This window comes from Lynx canadensis, chromosome D3 (assembly GCF_007474595.2).
Source record: "Lynx canadensis isolate LIC74 chromosome D3, mLynCan4.pri.v2, whole genome shotgun sequence".
Classification (NCBI taxonomy): Eukaryota; Metazoa; Chordata; class Mammalia; order Carnivora; family Felidae; genus Lynx; species Lynx canadensis.
In genome coordinates this window covers 62,737,215-62,749,988 of record NC_044314.2, presented here as the reverse complement: position 1 = coordinate 62,749,988, position 12,774 = coordinate 62,737,215, and the positions used below count along the sequence as shown (strand labels likewise).

Genomic DNA, 12,774 nt, shown 5'->3' with positions numbered 1-12,774 from the left:
CCTTTCCTCAGCTGCCTTATTGCCACTTACATTAAATACAGTGTATGATGAGTTTATTAATACTGTACTGTAGTCAACATCCATGCAAGTGTATACAATGGCCTCATTCAGAAAAATATTGAAAAGAAGAGTGATAAGAAGAAGATGATTATGGTGAAAGAAGGAAATCATTGAGAAGTATACAGTGGCCAAAATTGCAAGATCTTACAAGAAGTCAAATCTGTATCTCATCTGCAGAGAAGGAGGAGAAAAGTGCGGAGGAATCCCTCACTGCAAATGAGATCAGGAGATGTGTAAAATGTGGGAAACGGAGCAAAATTTTGTACAAAAGCACCACCCAAATAAGGCTGTAGCAGTGCGAGCAATGAATCTGCTTAATGACAATGCAATGTCACGTTTCTGTGAAATCCTCAAAAGGAGACAAAAGCAAGTGTCATTGGATAGGTTATTAAAGTTGCACGAAAAGAAAAAGATTCCAATGAGCCAATAGATAGCAGTGATTCCGTTAGTGATAGTGAACCTCCTCTCTTGTCTCCCTCACACCAGCCACAAAGGTTTTCAAAAAGGTAAATGCAGGTTAATTTATTTTTCTTTACATTTTGTATTTTCTTAGTTTGTATCATATTACAGTATTGTAATCACTTTTATATGAATATTTTTGGGTTGTGGAATGAATCATCTGAGTTTCCATTCTTTCTTATGGGGAAATTCTCTTTGATATACAAGTACTTTGGAATACAAGTATGTTTCTGAAACACATTATGCTCACAAACCAAGGTTTTACGGTATAAGCAGAGGAGCCTTGGCTCTGGTCTACCTTTTTACAAACTGTAACTCTGCCTGCTGGTGTAGAAGGGCTTCCTGAGGCAAGAGCACCAGCAGCAGTGTGGGGAGGGGACAAGGACAGCGGTCCTTGAAAGGATGGTGGCCCGGGCCACAGTGGCCACCTCTGGACACAGACTGAAGGACTTCTGTGAGAAAAGTTTGGTAGAGTAGATGGGGATGAGGGTAAAACACCCAAACCTAGGGTTTTAGCTAAATAACTGGATGAAAAGTGGGGAAATTTATGGAGATGAGGAAAGCTAGAGAGAAACATATGTAAGGCAGGGAGTGAATCCAAGTTTGAGATGCCTATTTGATAACCAGGTGGAAATGTCCAGCTAAGCCTGAAGCTTACAGGAGAGTTTAAGACTCAAGATATCAATCTGGGAAGGGATGGGAAAGAAGGGGAACCAGCTTCTAGATGGAAACCTAATCAGGGGTTGGTAACTTTGCCCATTAGATGCTCTTCCACACTGCAGATCACAGTGAAGGGAGCCAGTGACTGGAGTTGCTTTACAGTGATGACTGGCTGCAGTCAACCACTGGTTCACATCCAACTGTTTCCCAAATTCCAAGCATCAGGTTTCCAACACACGGAAGGGACAGGAAGAAATGCATACCCATAAAAGCATATGGTCTGCGGAAGGAGAGTCACTTTTAAAGTTTTTGTTTGCCTAAACCTTTTTTTTTTTTTTTTTTTTTTAAAACCTCCTGAGTAGAATGTAAAAGGCAAAGTGATGGTTACACAGAAATGTAACAATTCTTAGGAACTGAAAGACCAGGGCAAATATTTTTAAAAAGCAGTACCACCATTTCAAAATTTTTGAGGCTGAATGTTGTCAAATAATACATGTTCAAGCATGAAGTCACCGACATTTGATGTATGAACTCTAAAACTGGAGTAGGACAGTATCAGTAACAGCAACAACTGTTTAACTTGTGAAAAATGTTTTTATAAATGTCTAAGCCAGAGAAATAAGGTAGAAGAGAAAAGAAGAAATGTTTTCCTATCTCCAGCTCACCATCGCTGCTTCCAAACTGCTGTAGATTTAAGCCATCTAGGCAGCTTCTTGCACATTCCACGGTCTTTCTACTCCATCAGTAATATCCAACTGTGATCACCCTAACCCATTACACAATTGCTCACAATCTGGAATTTTGTTGCTCCAAAGACCAAGGCTATTAGCTAGGGCTCGGGGACTTAACAGTAATGGTTGAGAGGCAATTAATAATCATGTTCCTCCTGGGTAAAACCAGGTATCTGTGTCACCTTTTCTACCTCACAGCTCAAGATGACATAAGGGGAGGACTGTTCTGCCCCCTCAGCAACTCACTGCCTTCCCACAGGCACCTGCTTGTGGAACATACCTTCTATGCAGTGTTCTGGAGCAGCTGTCCCATCTGGCTTTAATTACAATAAATGCTATCTTAAAATACATCAACCTCTCCAATGTATTTGCACAGAATATGAATTCTGCTACTCTGGAGAAAAAATAATTTCTTTAAAAGTACACTTCTGTTCTAATCTGGGCAATTAGCTAACAGAAAGAAGGACCAAAGAAGGAATTTCTTAGAGGAAAGGAAACTGTGTAATGGAGTGGGGGGGATCACAAAACAGACCCAGTAGCTTGAAAATAATTAGAATAAAGCAATATTCTGATTTCTGTATTACATGATATAAAAAAGACAGGTTCAATGGAAATGGAAGTTTATTTCTGGTTATACCACATTAAAATATATACCATATTTATTCAGAGTATCATAATCAATGCAAAAATAGAACTCTCTTGTCCCCTATAAAAAAGTTAAGTACAATACTGTGGGCTACATACATGATATTTTAGTCAGGTCTTCATTCAGTATTAGCTTCTCAAAACAAACAAAAATCTAGTTATCAAAACAATCTTACAAAATATATACAAAAGAATATTGCAGTGTAAAAATAAAATGAAGTTACCAAAATATAACTTATGTAGTTTACTTTGCATAAAATGTATCTAGTTAATTTTTTCAAGAGCTTCACCCATGAGTCGAATAGCAACACTCTTGCCTTCATCTGTTTGAATAACCAGCAAAGCTTCAAATCTGCCTGCCGACTTTGGTCTGAACTGCACAGGCATGTTGATATAATGCTGGGCTCTGGAAAGAGAAAGGAAAGGTCATCGGCCTGGTGCTACAGCAGCACGTGCATCACCCACCACTGTAACCAGCTCCGTGCATGGCAGGGTGCGGTCGGATTTTGATGGAAGAACTCAGCGGAGTTATGTTTGGTTTAAATTTGGTTCTCATTTCTTTAATGATATTATTTAACAAGAAACTGGCACAGAGAAAGGGAAAATCTAAAACCTGATTCAAATAGTATTGCATATATATTCCTGGCCATCCAAAAAAATAGGAAAAGGGAAACAAGAGGTCTGTTCTATTGCATGTGAAAGTGTTCTGTCCGCAGGCAGGTAGCCATCTGTCCAAGAAAGGGCAGAGGAACAGGGGACCCCCGACCCTCCTTCAGCAGCACGCTCAACTGGGGAGAGTATGAACCCACGCCACTTGTGCTGGTCATTAACAGAGCTGTGCAGGTTCTGCTCCACCAGCATTCGTGTGAACTTTTATTAAAAAACTGTCCTGAAAATTTATTTTTAGATTACGTTTGACCATTGAACAACACGGGTTTGAACTGATGTACACACGCGACAGCAGCATTGGCAGTGAGGGAGTGGGTATGAGCCTGCTCAGACTGAGTATGGCATCTAGGTCACTGCCATCAAATGCTGCCAAGAGGCCAGAGCTTGATGTACTATCATTTTCTTGATAACACTTTCTTTTCTCTAGCTTACTTTATTGTAAGAATATAGTACATAATACATTTAGTATACAAAAGTTATGTTAATTGACTATGTTATTGGTAAGGCTTCTGGTCAACAGTGGGCTATTGTAAATTTAGTTTTGGGGGGAGTCAAAAGTTATACACAGATTTTCTACCACATGGGAGTTGACACCCCTAATCCTTGCTCTGTTCAAGGGTCAGCTGTATAGAGGCAGGTAATGAGTACCCTGTGTTTAAAAGTATTATGTTGGGAGGTTTCTGTTCACAAAACCAGGTCCCAAGAGTTTAAAATACACCTTTATCCTCATGGTGAATGAAACTACATAAAGTTCATCAAAGCCTATGTGATGTCACTGACTTTTAGTCTTGTTTTGAGTGAAAATTAATAGCTTTCAGACTTCCCTCAGAGGGAAGGTAGTTCATCCCTGAGTCTCATTTCCAAACTACATGTCTTAAAGTTCAGCAATTGGAACTGATATATGCTTTTGTTTCCAACACACTTCCTGTGTACAGTGTTAGCTTCTGGGTATATAACTGCAGTGGGCTAAAAATTTAGAAAACAGTTTTAGTATTTCTTTTTTTTTAAATTTTTTTTTTCAACGTTTATTTATTTTTTGGGACAGAGAGAGACAGAGCATGAACGGGGGAGGGGCAGAGAGAGAGAGGGAGACACAGAATCGGAAACATGCTCCAGGCTCTGAGCCATCAGCCCAGAGCCCGACGCGGGGCTCGAACTCACGGACCGCTAGATCGTGACCTGGCTGAAGTCGGACGCTTAACCGACTGCGCCACCCAGGCGCCCCCAGTTTTAGTATTTCAAAGCCCTTTTCCTGGATATAACTGATAATGCAGAATTTTAAAAATACATGCATACGTATACACACACACACACACACACACCAAATTTTTAAGTCTGGGTTATTTTCCCCTAATGCATTATACCCTAATTTCCCATGTCCAAATTTAAAAACACAGTACCTAGTGCCCGGCACTGACAAACTACCATTTTCTCTTTCATGTTAGCATTTCAGTACCCAGAATAATGTAGTACAATTTGCCAACTTAAGAGGCTTTATAACTTATGAATTGCTAAAAGTAATAAAATATCCTGAAATAAATCTGACAGATCCCATCATTAACAAATTTTAATATAGAACACAGAACTGTTCTATATTCAACTGAGAAAGTGTTTTAAAAATGTATTATGATAAACATATATCATCTGTTTTAGACTTACAGATACTCTGAATAAACTTGAATGCGATTTAGAAAGAACTATAAAATTTAACATAGTTCTAGAACACTTCAAGTAACATGGATATATTTACCATAGTACCTTGTACTATTATTAAAAACTGCTTTTAATCTCTCTACACACACACACACACACACACACACACACACACACACACAACTTTAAACTTAAAGGTAACAGTAAAGTATGCTGAACCCAGGGGACAGGTCTAGCTCAAAATCTCTTACCAGGTACCAGGCAAGGGCTACTGTTACGGCACAGGCACACAAAGAGCAAAGATGCTTTAAGAGAGGGACACAGCAGCTGTGAACATGCATTCAAACTGCCTCCTCCACTGCCTGCCCCCATCTACAGAACCTGAAAATTCTATAAACCATCATTTTTCTTTTCTTTCTTTTAATTTAAAAGGAATACTCTTGGCACAGCCAAGGTACCATCACAAAGTAACAAACTGCTTGGTTCCTGTGCGTGCTGGTGAGAAGTAACAACAGCTCAATGACAGCACTGTCCCTGGCTGTGACTTTTGTGAGAAAGCCCTCTGGAATGAGACAGCAGGGTCTGGCAGGTCAGCAGCAGGAGCCTGCCAGGACACTGGGTGCATGCAGACGTGGGCACAGGAGAGGGGAAACATGTCACTAAAATGTCACAGCAGAGATTAAACTAGAATAAAACAATAGGTTAACGGAAGAATGCTTTTCAGGGCTAAGTGGGAACATGAATGAATTCTTTTTATGGAGATATGATAGAGATGGTCACCTAGACCCCCCAAAACGACCTTTACAAAAAAACTGATAATCAGGGTTTCCTTCTCCCTATTACCTTCCTTATTTATAATCTATTGCTTTAAGGGGGTATATCCCTGGGGCGCCTGGGTGGCTCAGTCGGTTAAGCATCTGACTTCAGCTCAGGTCATATCTCATGGTTCGTGGGTTCAAGCCCCGCATTGGGCTCTGTGCTGACAGCTTGGAGCCTGGAGCCTGCTTTGGATTCTGTGTCTCCCTCTCTCTCTGCCCACCACCCCCACTCACGCTCTGTCTCCCCCCGTCTCAAAAATAAATAAACATAAAAAAAATTTTTTAAATAATAAAATAAAAAAAGGCGTGTATATCCCTAACACCCATCCATGTTCCCCGCCTCTGCACTAGACAAAACCCCCGGAACCTCTGGGTGAAGCGCTTCTGGCCTATTTATGTTGCGGTTCATATCCCAAAGGCCTCGGGGCACTTTCATGTGTAAAAGCAGCCCCATCATGCCTCACAACTGCCCCGGGGAGGTGCATACTTGTAGTAAGGCACTGATTACCTCATGTACCCTAGAGATGAGTAAAGTCACATTATTACTCTGGAAGGGTGGAGCTAATGGTATCATAGAGCAAAGAACCATCTAATGAACAAAAACGCCACTAAAAGAAAGCTGGGAACTGCTTTTCAGATTCTCAGAATAGATTCTGTTCCACCTGCCAAAGCAAGCTAATCACTGCTCTCCCCCAGCACTTGTATTTCACGAGCCCCTGTTCAAAGTCAAAGTGTCTAATATTTGGGATAAATACAAAAGCACTCAACACTTACAAGAAGGAGCACCATTATTTCAGTTTTGTGTAAAAATTTTCAAGTGAGCTACTGTAGCAAATTTTTGCTTCTGCAAAGTTGAAAGAAGTCATTCTTAAGTATAAAGAAACCAGCTTTTCTGCTTTACTTTATGTAAAATTTTAGCCTGTGGAGGAGTCAGGAGAGAAGTTTTTCTGTGACCTGGGGTGTACTTCACTTGGTCTTCTCACTCATGTATTTAGCAGCGTCCATCTACCGTAACAGTCTAGCACCACCTGTCTTAAACCAGTAGGGCAAAGGCTCACTGACTGGAGGTCCACAGGTTGCTGGGAGTCAAGGACTCAAGAGTAGAGAAGCTGGAAAATGTTCAGTTAGTGTTTTTTGTTTTTTGTTTTTTAAAGTTAGGCCTTTCTGGGGTGCCTGGGTGGCTCAGTCGGTTAAGGGTCTGACTTCTGCTCAGGTCATGATCTCACAGTCTGTGGGCTTGAGCCCCGCATTGGGCTCTGTGCCGACAGCTCAGAGCCTGGAGCCTGCTTCAGATTCTGTGTCTCCCTCTCTGCCCCTCCCCTGCTTGTGTTTGGTCTGTCTCTCCCTCTCTCAAAAATAAATAAACATTAAAAAAAAAAAACCAAATAAATGAAGTTAGGTCTTTCTCCTCCATGTGGCTGTTGAAGGGGTTAATGGAAAAGCATGGACATGCAGGCATCTGTGGTGTTCCATCAAAATCTGTGGGGCTGGTCTTCACAGACCGCCCCCCCACCCCCAGTAGGCTGGCTGAAATTAGGGCATTGTCAGTACTGCTGAAGATGTCACCACCTGCTGAGCATCTCCCATAGGGCCAGGTGCTGACACCCACAGATGGCTTACGTCAGCCTCCTAAGGAGCCCAGGTTGCCAGGAGCACTGCATTTCACAAATCAGGAAACCTAGGCTTAGAGACATGAAGCCTATGATAACTTTCTAGATACATTCATTGTTTAATTTGCAGTTTGTGCCCTTAAGTCAGTCCCCTGGGAGGCAAAGGGAGTGCCAGAACCTCAAGTACAGGAATAGCAGGTTTGGAGGGAAAAGAAAGAGAAGACGAGAGAAGGGCCTCCCTTGCACAGTGTCTTATCTTTTCAGGATCTAGAGATACGTGCAACTTTCCAGAGTATGGCACTGCTGGCCTTAGTACCTCAGGAAGAGGCAGTCCTAGACTAGTCCTAGGCACAGTGGTCCAAGTTTTCATGCAACATGTTTTCGGAATCATCTAATGCTAAAATGAAATACCTTATGATTAAGTAGCTTAAAGATTCAAAGATGAAGAGAAAATTATTCTTCAGTGTTAAGTCCAATAGAACCCTACTATTAAACCGGTTTGAGATATCAATCTAAATGTATATCATATGAAAATGAAAAGTAGCAAGGATTACAAGAAAATGAGGCCCGGATTTAAGAACAATATAGGGTATTTGAAGAATGACAACTAGAAAATATCATAATAAAAGTTTCCCCAGTTAATCTGGGAAGGTTTTTGTCCCAATTATTGAGAATTTAACTCCTTGATTCTTAGCACAGTGAAAATAACATTTAAAGCAGGAATTATTCTAAAGTTAATCACAAGATGATTAAGCTTCTATGTATTTATGTGGCTGGCAAAATACCAGATAACAGGAATCATATGCTAAGTCCAAACCATTGCACAAAGTTTGGGTTGCTAGACAGTAGAGCACACTTATGGGCAGTCGTGAAATGATTTCCCTGCAGGCTCCTCAGCTCTTTTTAGTCCTGAAAACAAAGTCCTGCACTAGGATGAGAACATTTTGATTTATAATAAACTCACCTCAAAGAATATTTTGAATGTTTGACGTAGAAAGGCTCTCTGGGACTTAAAAACTTCAGCTGGAATTTAATATGAAACACTTTATGAAATTATGCAAGTTAGATATTTGAGCATACTTAAAACATTTCTTTAATTAAAGATATTTAGTAAATTTAAGTGTAGTCACAAAATTAGGTAATTGCACATGAAAACAAATTTAAAAGAATTTCAATTATGAATTTATCCTAGTTCTGACTAGAGTAAACGCTATCCAGAAATATGTTGGTATAATGGTACAGAAGAAAGAGAAAATGAGAGAAAACTTTAAAAATGAAAATATGAAAACAAATGCTAAATATTTTCAATTCTTCCCATGAGTATCTTTCCAAATGCAGTATGAGTCATTTAAAAAATTAACTCATTATTATAACTTAGGTATAATCTATAAAACAAGCTTCTAAATTATTAGGAAAATATTTATAAAATAGTTGAATATATCCACTTTCCCAAAGCCCACAGTACTATTTCCAACTTACAGAGTGCGTAATGAAAGAATTATTTCGCAAGTTGACTTTCAGCGTCCTTGATTCCCCGACCCTAGTCGGCAGAAACTGATATACATCTTCTGGGGCATAAACCCCACGGTGAGTCAAGTCAAGCTGCCTGCTTTGGAAACATGTTGAAAAGTTAACCATTTAAATTCCACAGTAAGTTAGGCTATATACATTAATCTTGAAAGTGTTGATTTGTGTTTTCTCTCACAACTCAGTTAGAAAATAGTTCTGTAACAGCAACTTCACTAGTCTGTGTGAAGAGAAAATGCCCACCAGAGCACTCAGATAAGGTGTGGGATCAGCCACAAAGTGGGACAGGACAGTACCCCTTTCTCCTCAGGGGGGCTGGGGCTCTAGCTCCCCACTCGGCTCACACTCAATGCATCCACAGGTGTTCCTTTCACCTTAGTCCATTTCAGCTGGACCACTCCCAGTGCAGTCCACGGGATGATCCCCATCTTTCAGGACAGACTACCCTGAGAGTGGAACACAAGCTCTGGCCTCTTGGCAGCATTTGATGGCAGTGACCTAGATGCCATACTCAGTCTGAGCAGGCTCATGCCCACTCCCTCACTGCCAATGCTGTTGTCCCGTGTGGCCTAGCCCTCAACATCCCTAACTGTTCTTCCTGCAGTCTCCCTAGGCAATCCCATCTCAGTGATCCATCGACCTGACCCCATGACTCCCAGATCTGAGCCTCTGGGCAACATGCCTATCACCACACAATGATATGTCACCATAAATACAGACTAAACCCGGGATCTTTCTCCTCAAACCTGACCCTCCACTTGTTTTTCTGAGAGCCAACTTTGACCCCCTTTCTCTCTCAAGCCCCCTTACTCAACCCATCCACTGAGTCCTTCAAATTTTCTTCCTCTATACCTCTCAGATCTGTTCATTTCTCATCATTTTCCTTGACACTACTTTAATCCTGGTCTGTTTAATAATAGCTTCAGACTTGTTTTACCATATCTACCCTGGCCTCCTCCTAATCAGCCTGTACCACAGACAGAGGATTTTTCTATAAATACTGAAATCTGATCATGTCACTCAGTGGTTTCCAACAGCTTCCCAAATAAACCCCCAAATTAACATCTGACATGCAAGGCTCTGTGTGGTCTGCCTCTGCCCACCCACCCTCTGGCCTCCCCTCACATACTCTCCCTCCCTCTGGGCTCTAGGCCTATGTGCTGCCTTTGGTTCCTCGAGGGCCAACGATCCCCACAAGCCAGTCCTCACAATGCTGGGAACTTTTCCTATGCTCTTTACCTCCATCATTTCCACTCATCCTCCTCAACTTAAAGGTCCCATTTCAGGGAGGCTCTTCCCAGGTATCACACATCAAGCTCCCTGTGTCATGTTTCCCATGTTTCCCATTTATTTCCTTCCAGTCCTTTCCACGAGTTGTAATCAAGCCTGTTAGTGAGATAATTTGTTGATGTGCTGCCTCCTCCTCCAGGAAGTGAAGTCCATGGAGGCAAGGACGAGGGCAGTTCTGCTTCCACTACCTGGCACATGGTGTGTGCTCAGTAATTACGAGATGAGCAGATGAGTAAACAGCATCAAAAGAGTGTGGGAAGAACACATACTCTTTAAAGGAGCCTAATTTCTTACAAAACACATTATTTACTCCTATTAGAAAATAAATGACCACATTTATATCAAATTTAGTAGGTATTCAACATATATTTTTCTTATAAGCATCTTCCTCCAGAACAAAGATCTAAATATTAGTTACTTAAGGATTGTAAAAAACATGTGTATTAGGTAAAATACTTAAATATTTTCATCACAGCTGTGCAAGCTACTGGTATAAAATACACATTTTAAAAAGTTTTTAAGAATCGGCTTTTGTACAATGTTTTTGGGAACATAAAATGGTATGGCCACTTCAGGAAAACAATTTGGCAGTTTGTTTTAAAGTTAAACACATACTTTTAAACAGCGTGCCTGGGTGGCTCAGTCAGTTAAGTGGCCAGCTCCTGATTTCTGCTCAGACATGTTCGAGCCCCATGTCAGGCTCTGTGCTATCAGCACAGAGCCTGCTTGGTATTCTCTCTCTCCCCCTGTCTCTCCCCTGCTCTGCTCACACTCTTTCTCTCTCTCAAAAATAAAAAAATAAACATTTAAAAAATTAAAAAATATAAATAAAGTTAAACACATGCTTACCATGTGACTCAGCAATTCTACTTTTCAGGTATTTTTACCCAAAAGAAATTAAAACAATATCTCCACAAAAATACACACAATAGTGTTCATAGCACCTTCCTTTATAATGGCTCCAAATGAGAAGCTACCCAAGTGTCATCAGGAAAATGAATAAATTGTGATATGTTCACATAAAGCAATACTCAATAATGAAAAGGGACAAACTATAGACATACTTAACAACACAAATGAATCCCCAAAAATTATGTGTGGTGAAAGAAGCCAGACTCAAGGGGTGTGTATGTGTATGAAATTCAACAAAACCAACCTATGCCAAAAGATGAGAACAGAACAAATATTGGGGTGAGGGCAGGGCTGACTGCAAAGGGATGTGTAAGAGCTTTCTGGGTGAGAGAAATGCTCTGTCTTGACTGGAGTGGTAGCAATGCATGGAAACTCATAGGTAAGGTCACTGAGCGTTTTACTGTATATAATTATATCTCAGTAAAGTACTGGAAAATATGTCATAAGAATGACAAAAACAACATACCCAGGTACGAGAGCAGAAGCCTCTGATACAGCTGGTCTCCGGGGTTTAACTAAATTATCTAGTTTAATGAGAGAGTTTGTGGAAATTTCTGAATTTTCAGGCTCATTTTCTGTTTTGACACTCTGTATAAAAAAAAAAAAATCACAGGGTGGGGGATGAGAAGTCAATACTAGGAAAATATCTGGAAATTTACCCATTTGAATTCTACTATTTCCTTCTTAATTTTTCAAAGAAAACTTAAGATTTTTAAATTCCCTAAATTGCAAACACTATACCTTATACTGTTCAGTTTCTTTTACATACACACACACACACACACACACACACACACACACACACACGCTCTTAATCAAGTCAAACATAGATTTCATAGACCCAAACTCAGACTTCAAACATGCCAATCAATCAAGGCAAATGAGAAAATTAAGATTACAGGGCCAGACAACAGAATTAATGAAATTAGAATACCAGGAAAATAGTCTGCACTTTCAGGACAGTTTTCCATGTCAGTTTCACTTAATGTTTTTAATATATACACACAATAATTTACTTAAATTCAGTGTAACACTCACTTGTCCAGAGAGTTGAAATCTCAAGGTATGTTTCATGTGAGGCTCTTTAAGGGGGTGACACTCAACATCCCAAAACTGAGCATAATCTCCTCTATCTCTGGGCAAAAACATGATGGAGACCTACAAAACAACACATCCAGGGAAGAAATTTAGACCCAAATCTCATGTACCTGTAATTGGTATACGGTTTTGCACTGGCTAGTTTTGCTGCTAACTGAAAAAGAATTTGAACAATTCTACTTTTGGTGGTCTTGTTACTATATACCACATCCAAAATACATTTTTCTTTAGATTTCTATGTAACATATTCCTCAAAATGTAAATGTTATTTACATTATCAAAAAATTCTAGAGCTGTCATGTACAAGACCTAAATGAGGAAGGTCATCCCAGAAACACAATCCAGTCTTTCATTACAATGCTTATGGAACCCTCTGCTGGCCATGCAGTAAAGGCCTAATGCCCAGAACCAGTTACCCTGACCACACATTTCAAAGTTATACATATGAACTGTATGAGTACAACCTATAAAAAGCTCAGGATGAGGAAGCTGTAATATTTAAAAGTAGTATCTTACAAAGTTTACCAGTGTTAAGTGCTTCCTTTATCAAAGAATTTAGTGTTAAAAATACTATTAGTTATGTTAATCACTAATCAGTATCTTTGGATCTGAACTTAACATTAAAACTCTTAAGTGACCCTA

The 12,774-nt window shown here is 40.1% G+C and overlaps 1 protein-coding gene across 2 annotated transcripts in view; it reads right to left on the bottom strand.

Annotated features, from left to right (window-relative positions):
* Positions 1-2,513: 2,513 nt before the first annotated feature.
* The window catches only part of CEP192 (centrosomal protein 192), a 138,777-nt gene continuing 128,516 nt past the window's right edge, over positions 2,514-12,774 (bottom strand). The window contains exons 42-46 of one of the 2 annotated variants that reach the window (XM_030336254.2): positions 12,073-12,192; positions 11,501-11,622; positions 8,785-8,914; positions 8,270-8,328; positions 2,514-2,961 (exon numbers count right to left, since the gene is read on the bottom strand). In XM_030336254.2, coding sequence (XP_030192114.1) covers positions 2,820-2,961; positions 8,270-8,328; positions 8,785-8,914; positions 11,501-11,622; positions 12,073-12,192 — 573 coding nt within the window. In that variant the 3' untranslated portion in view covers positions 2,514-2,819. The remainder of the gene's footprint in view (positions 2,962-8,269; positions 8,329-8,784; positions 8,915-11,500; positions 11,623-12,072; positions 12,193-12,774) is intronic. The other variant, XM_030336256.2, reaches the window with a different exon arrangement.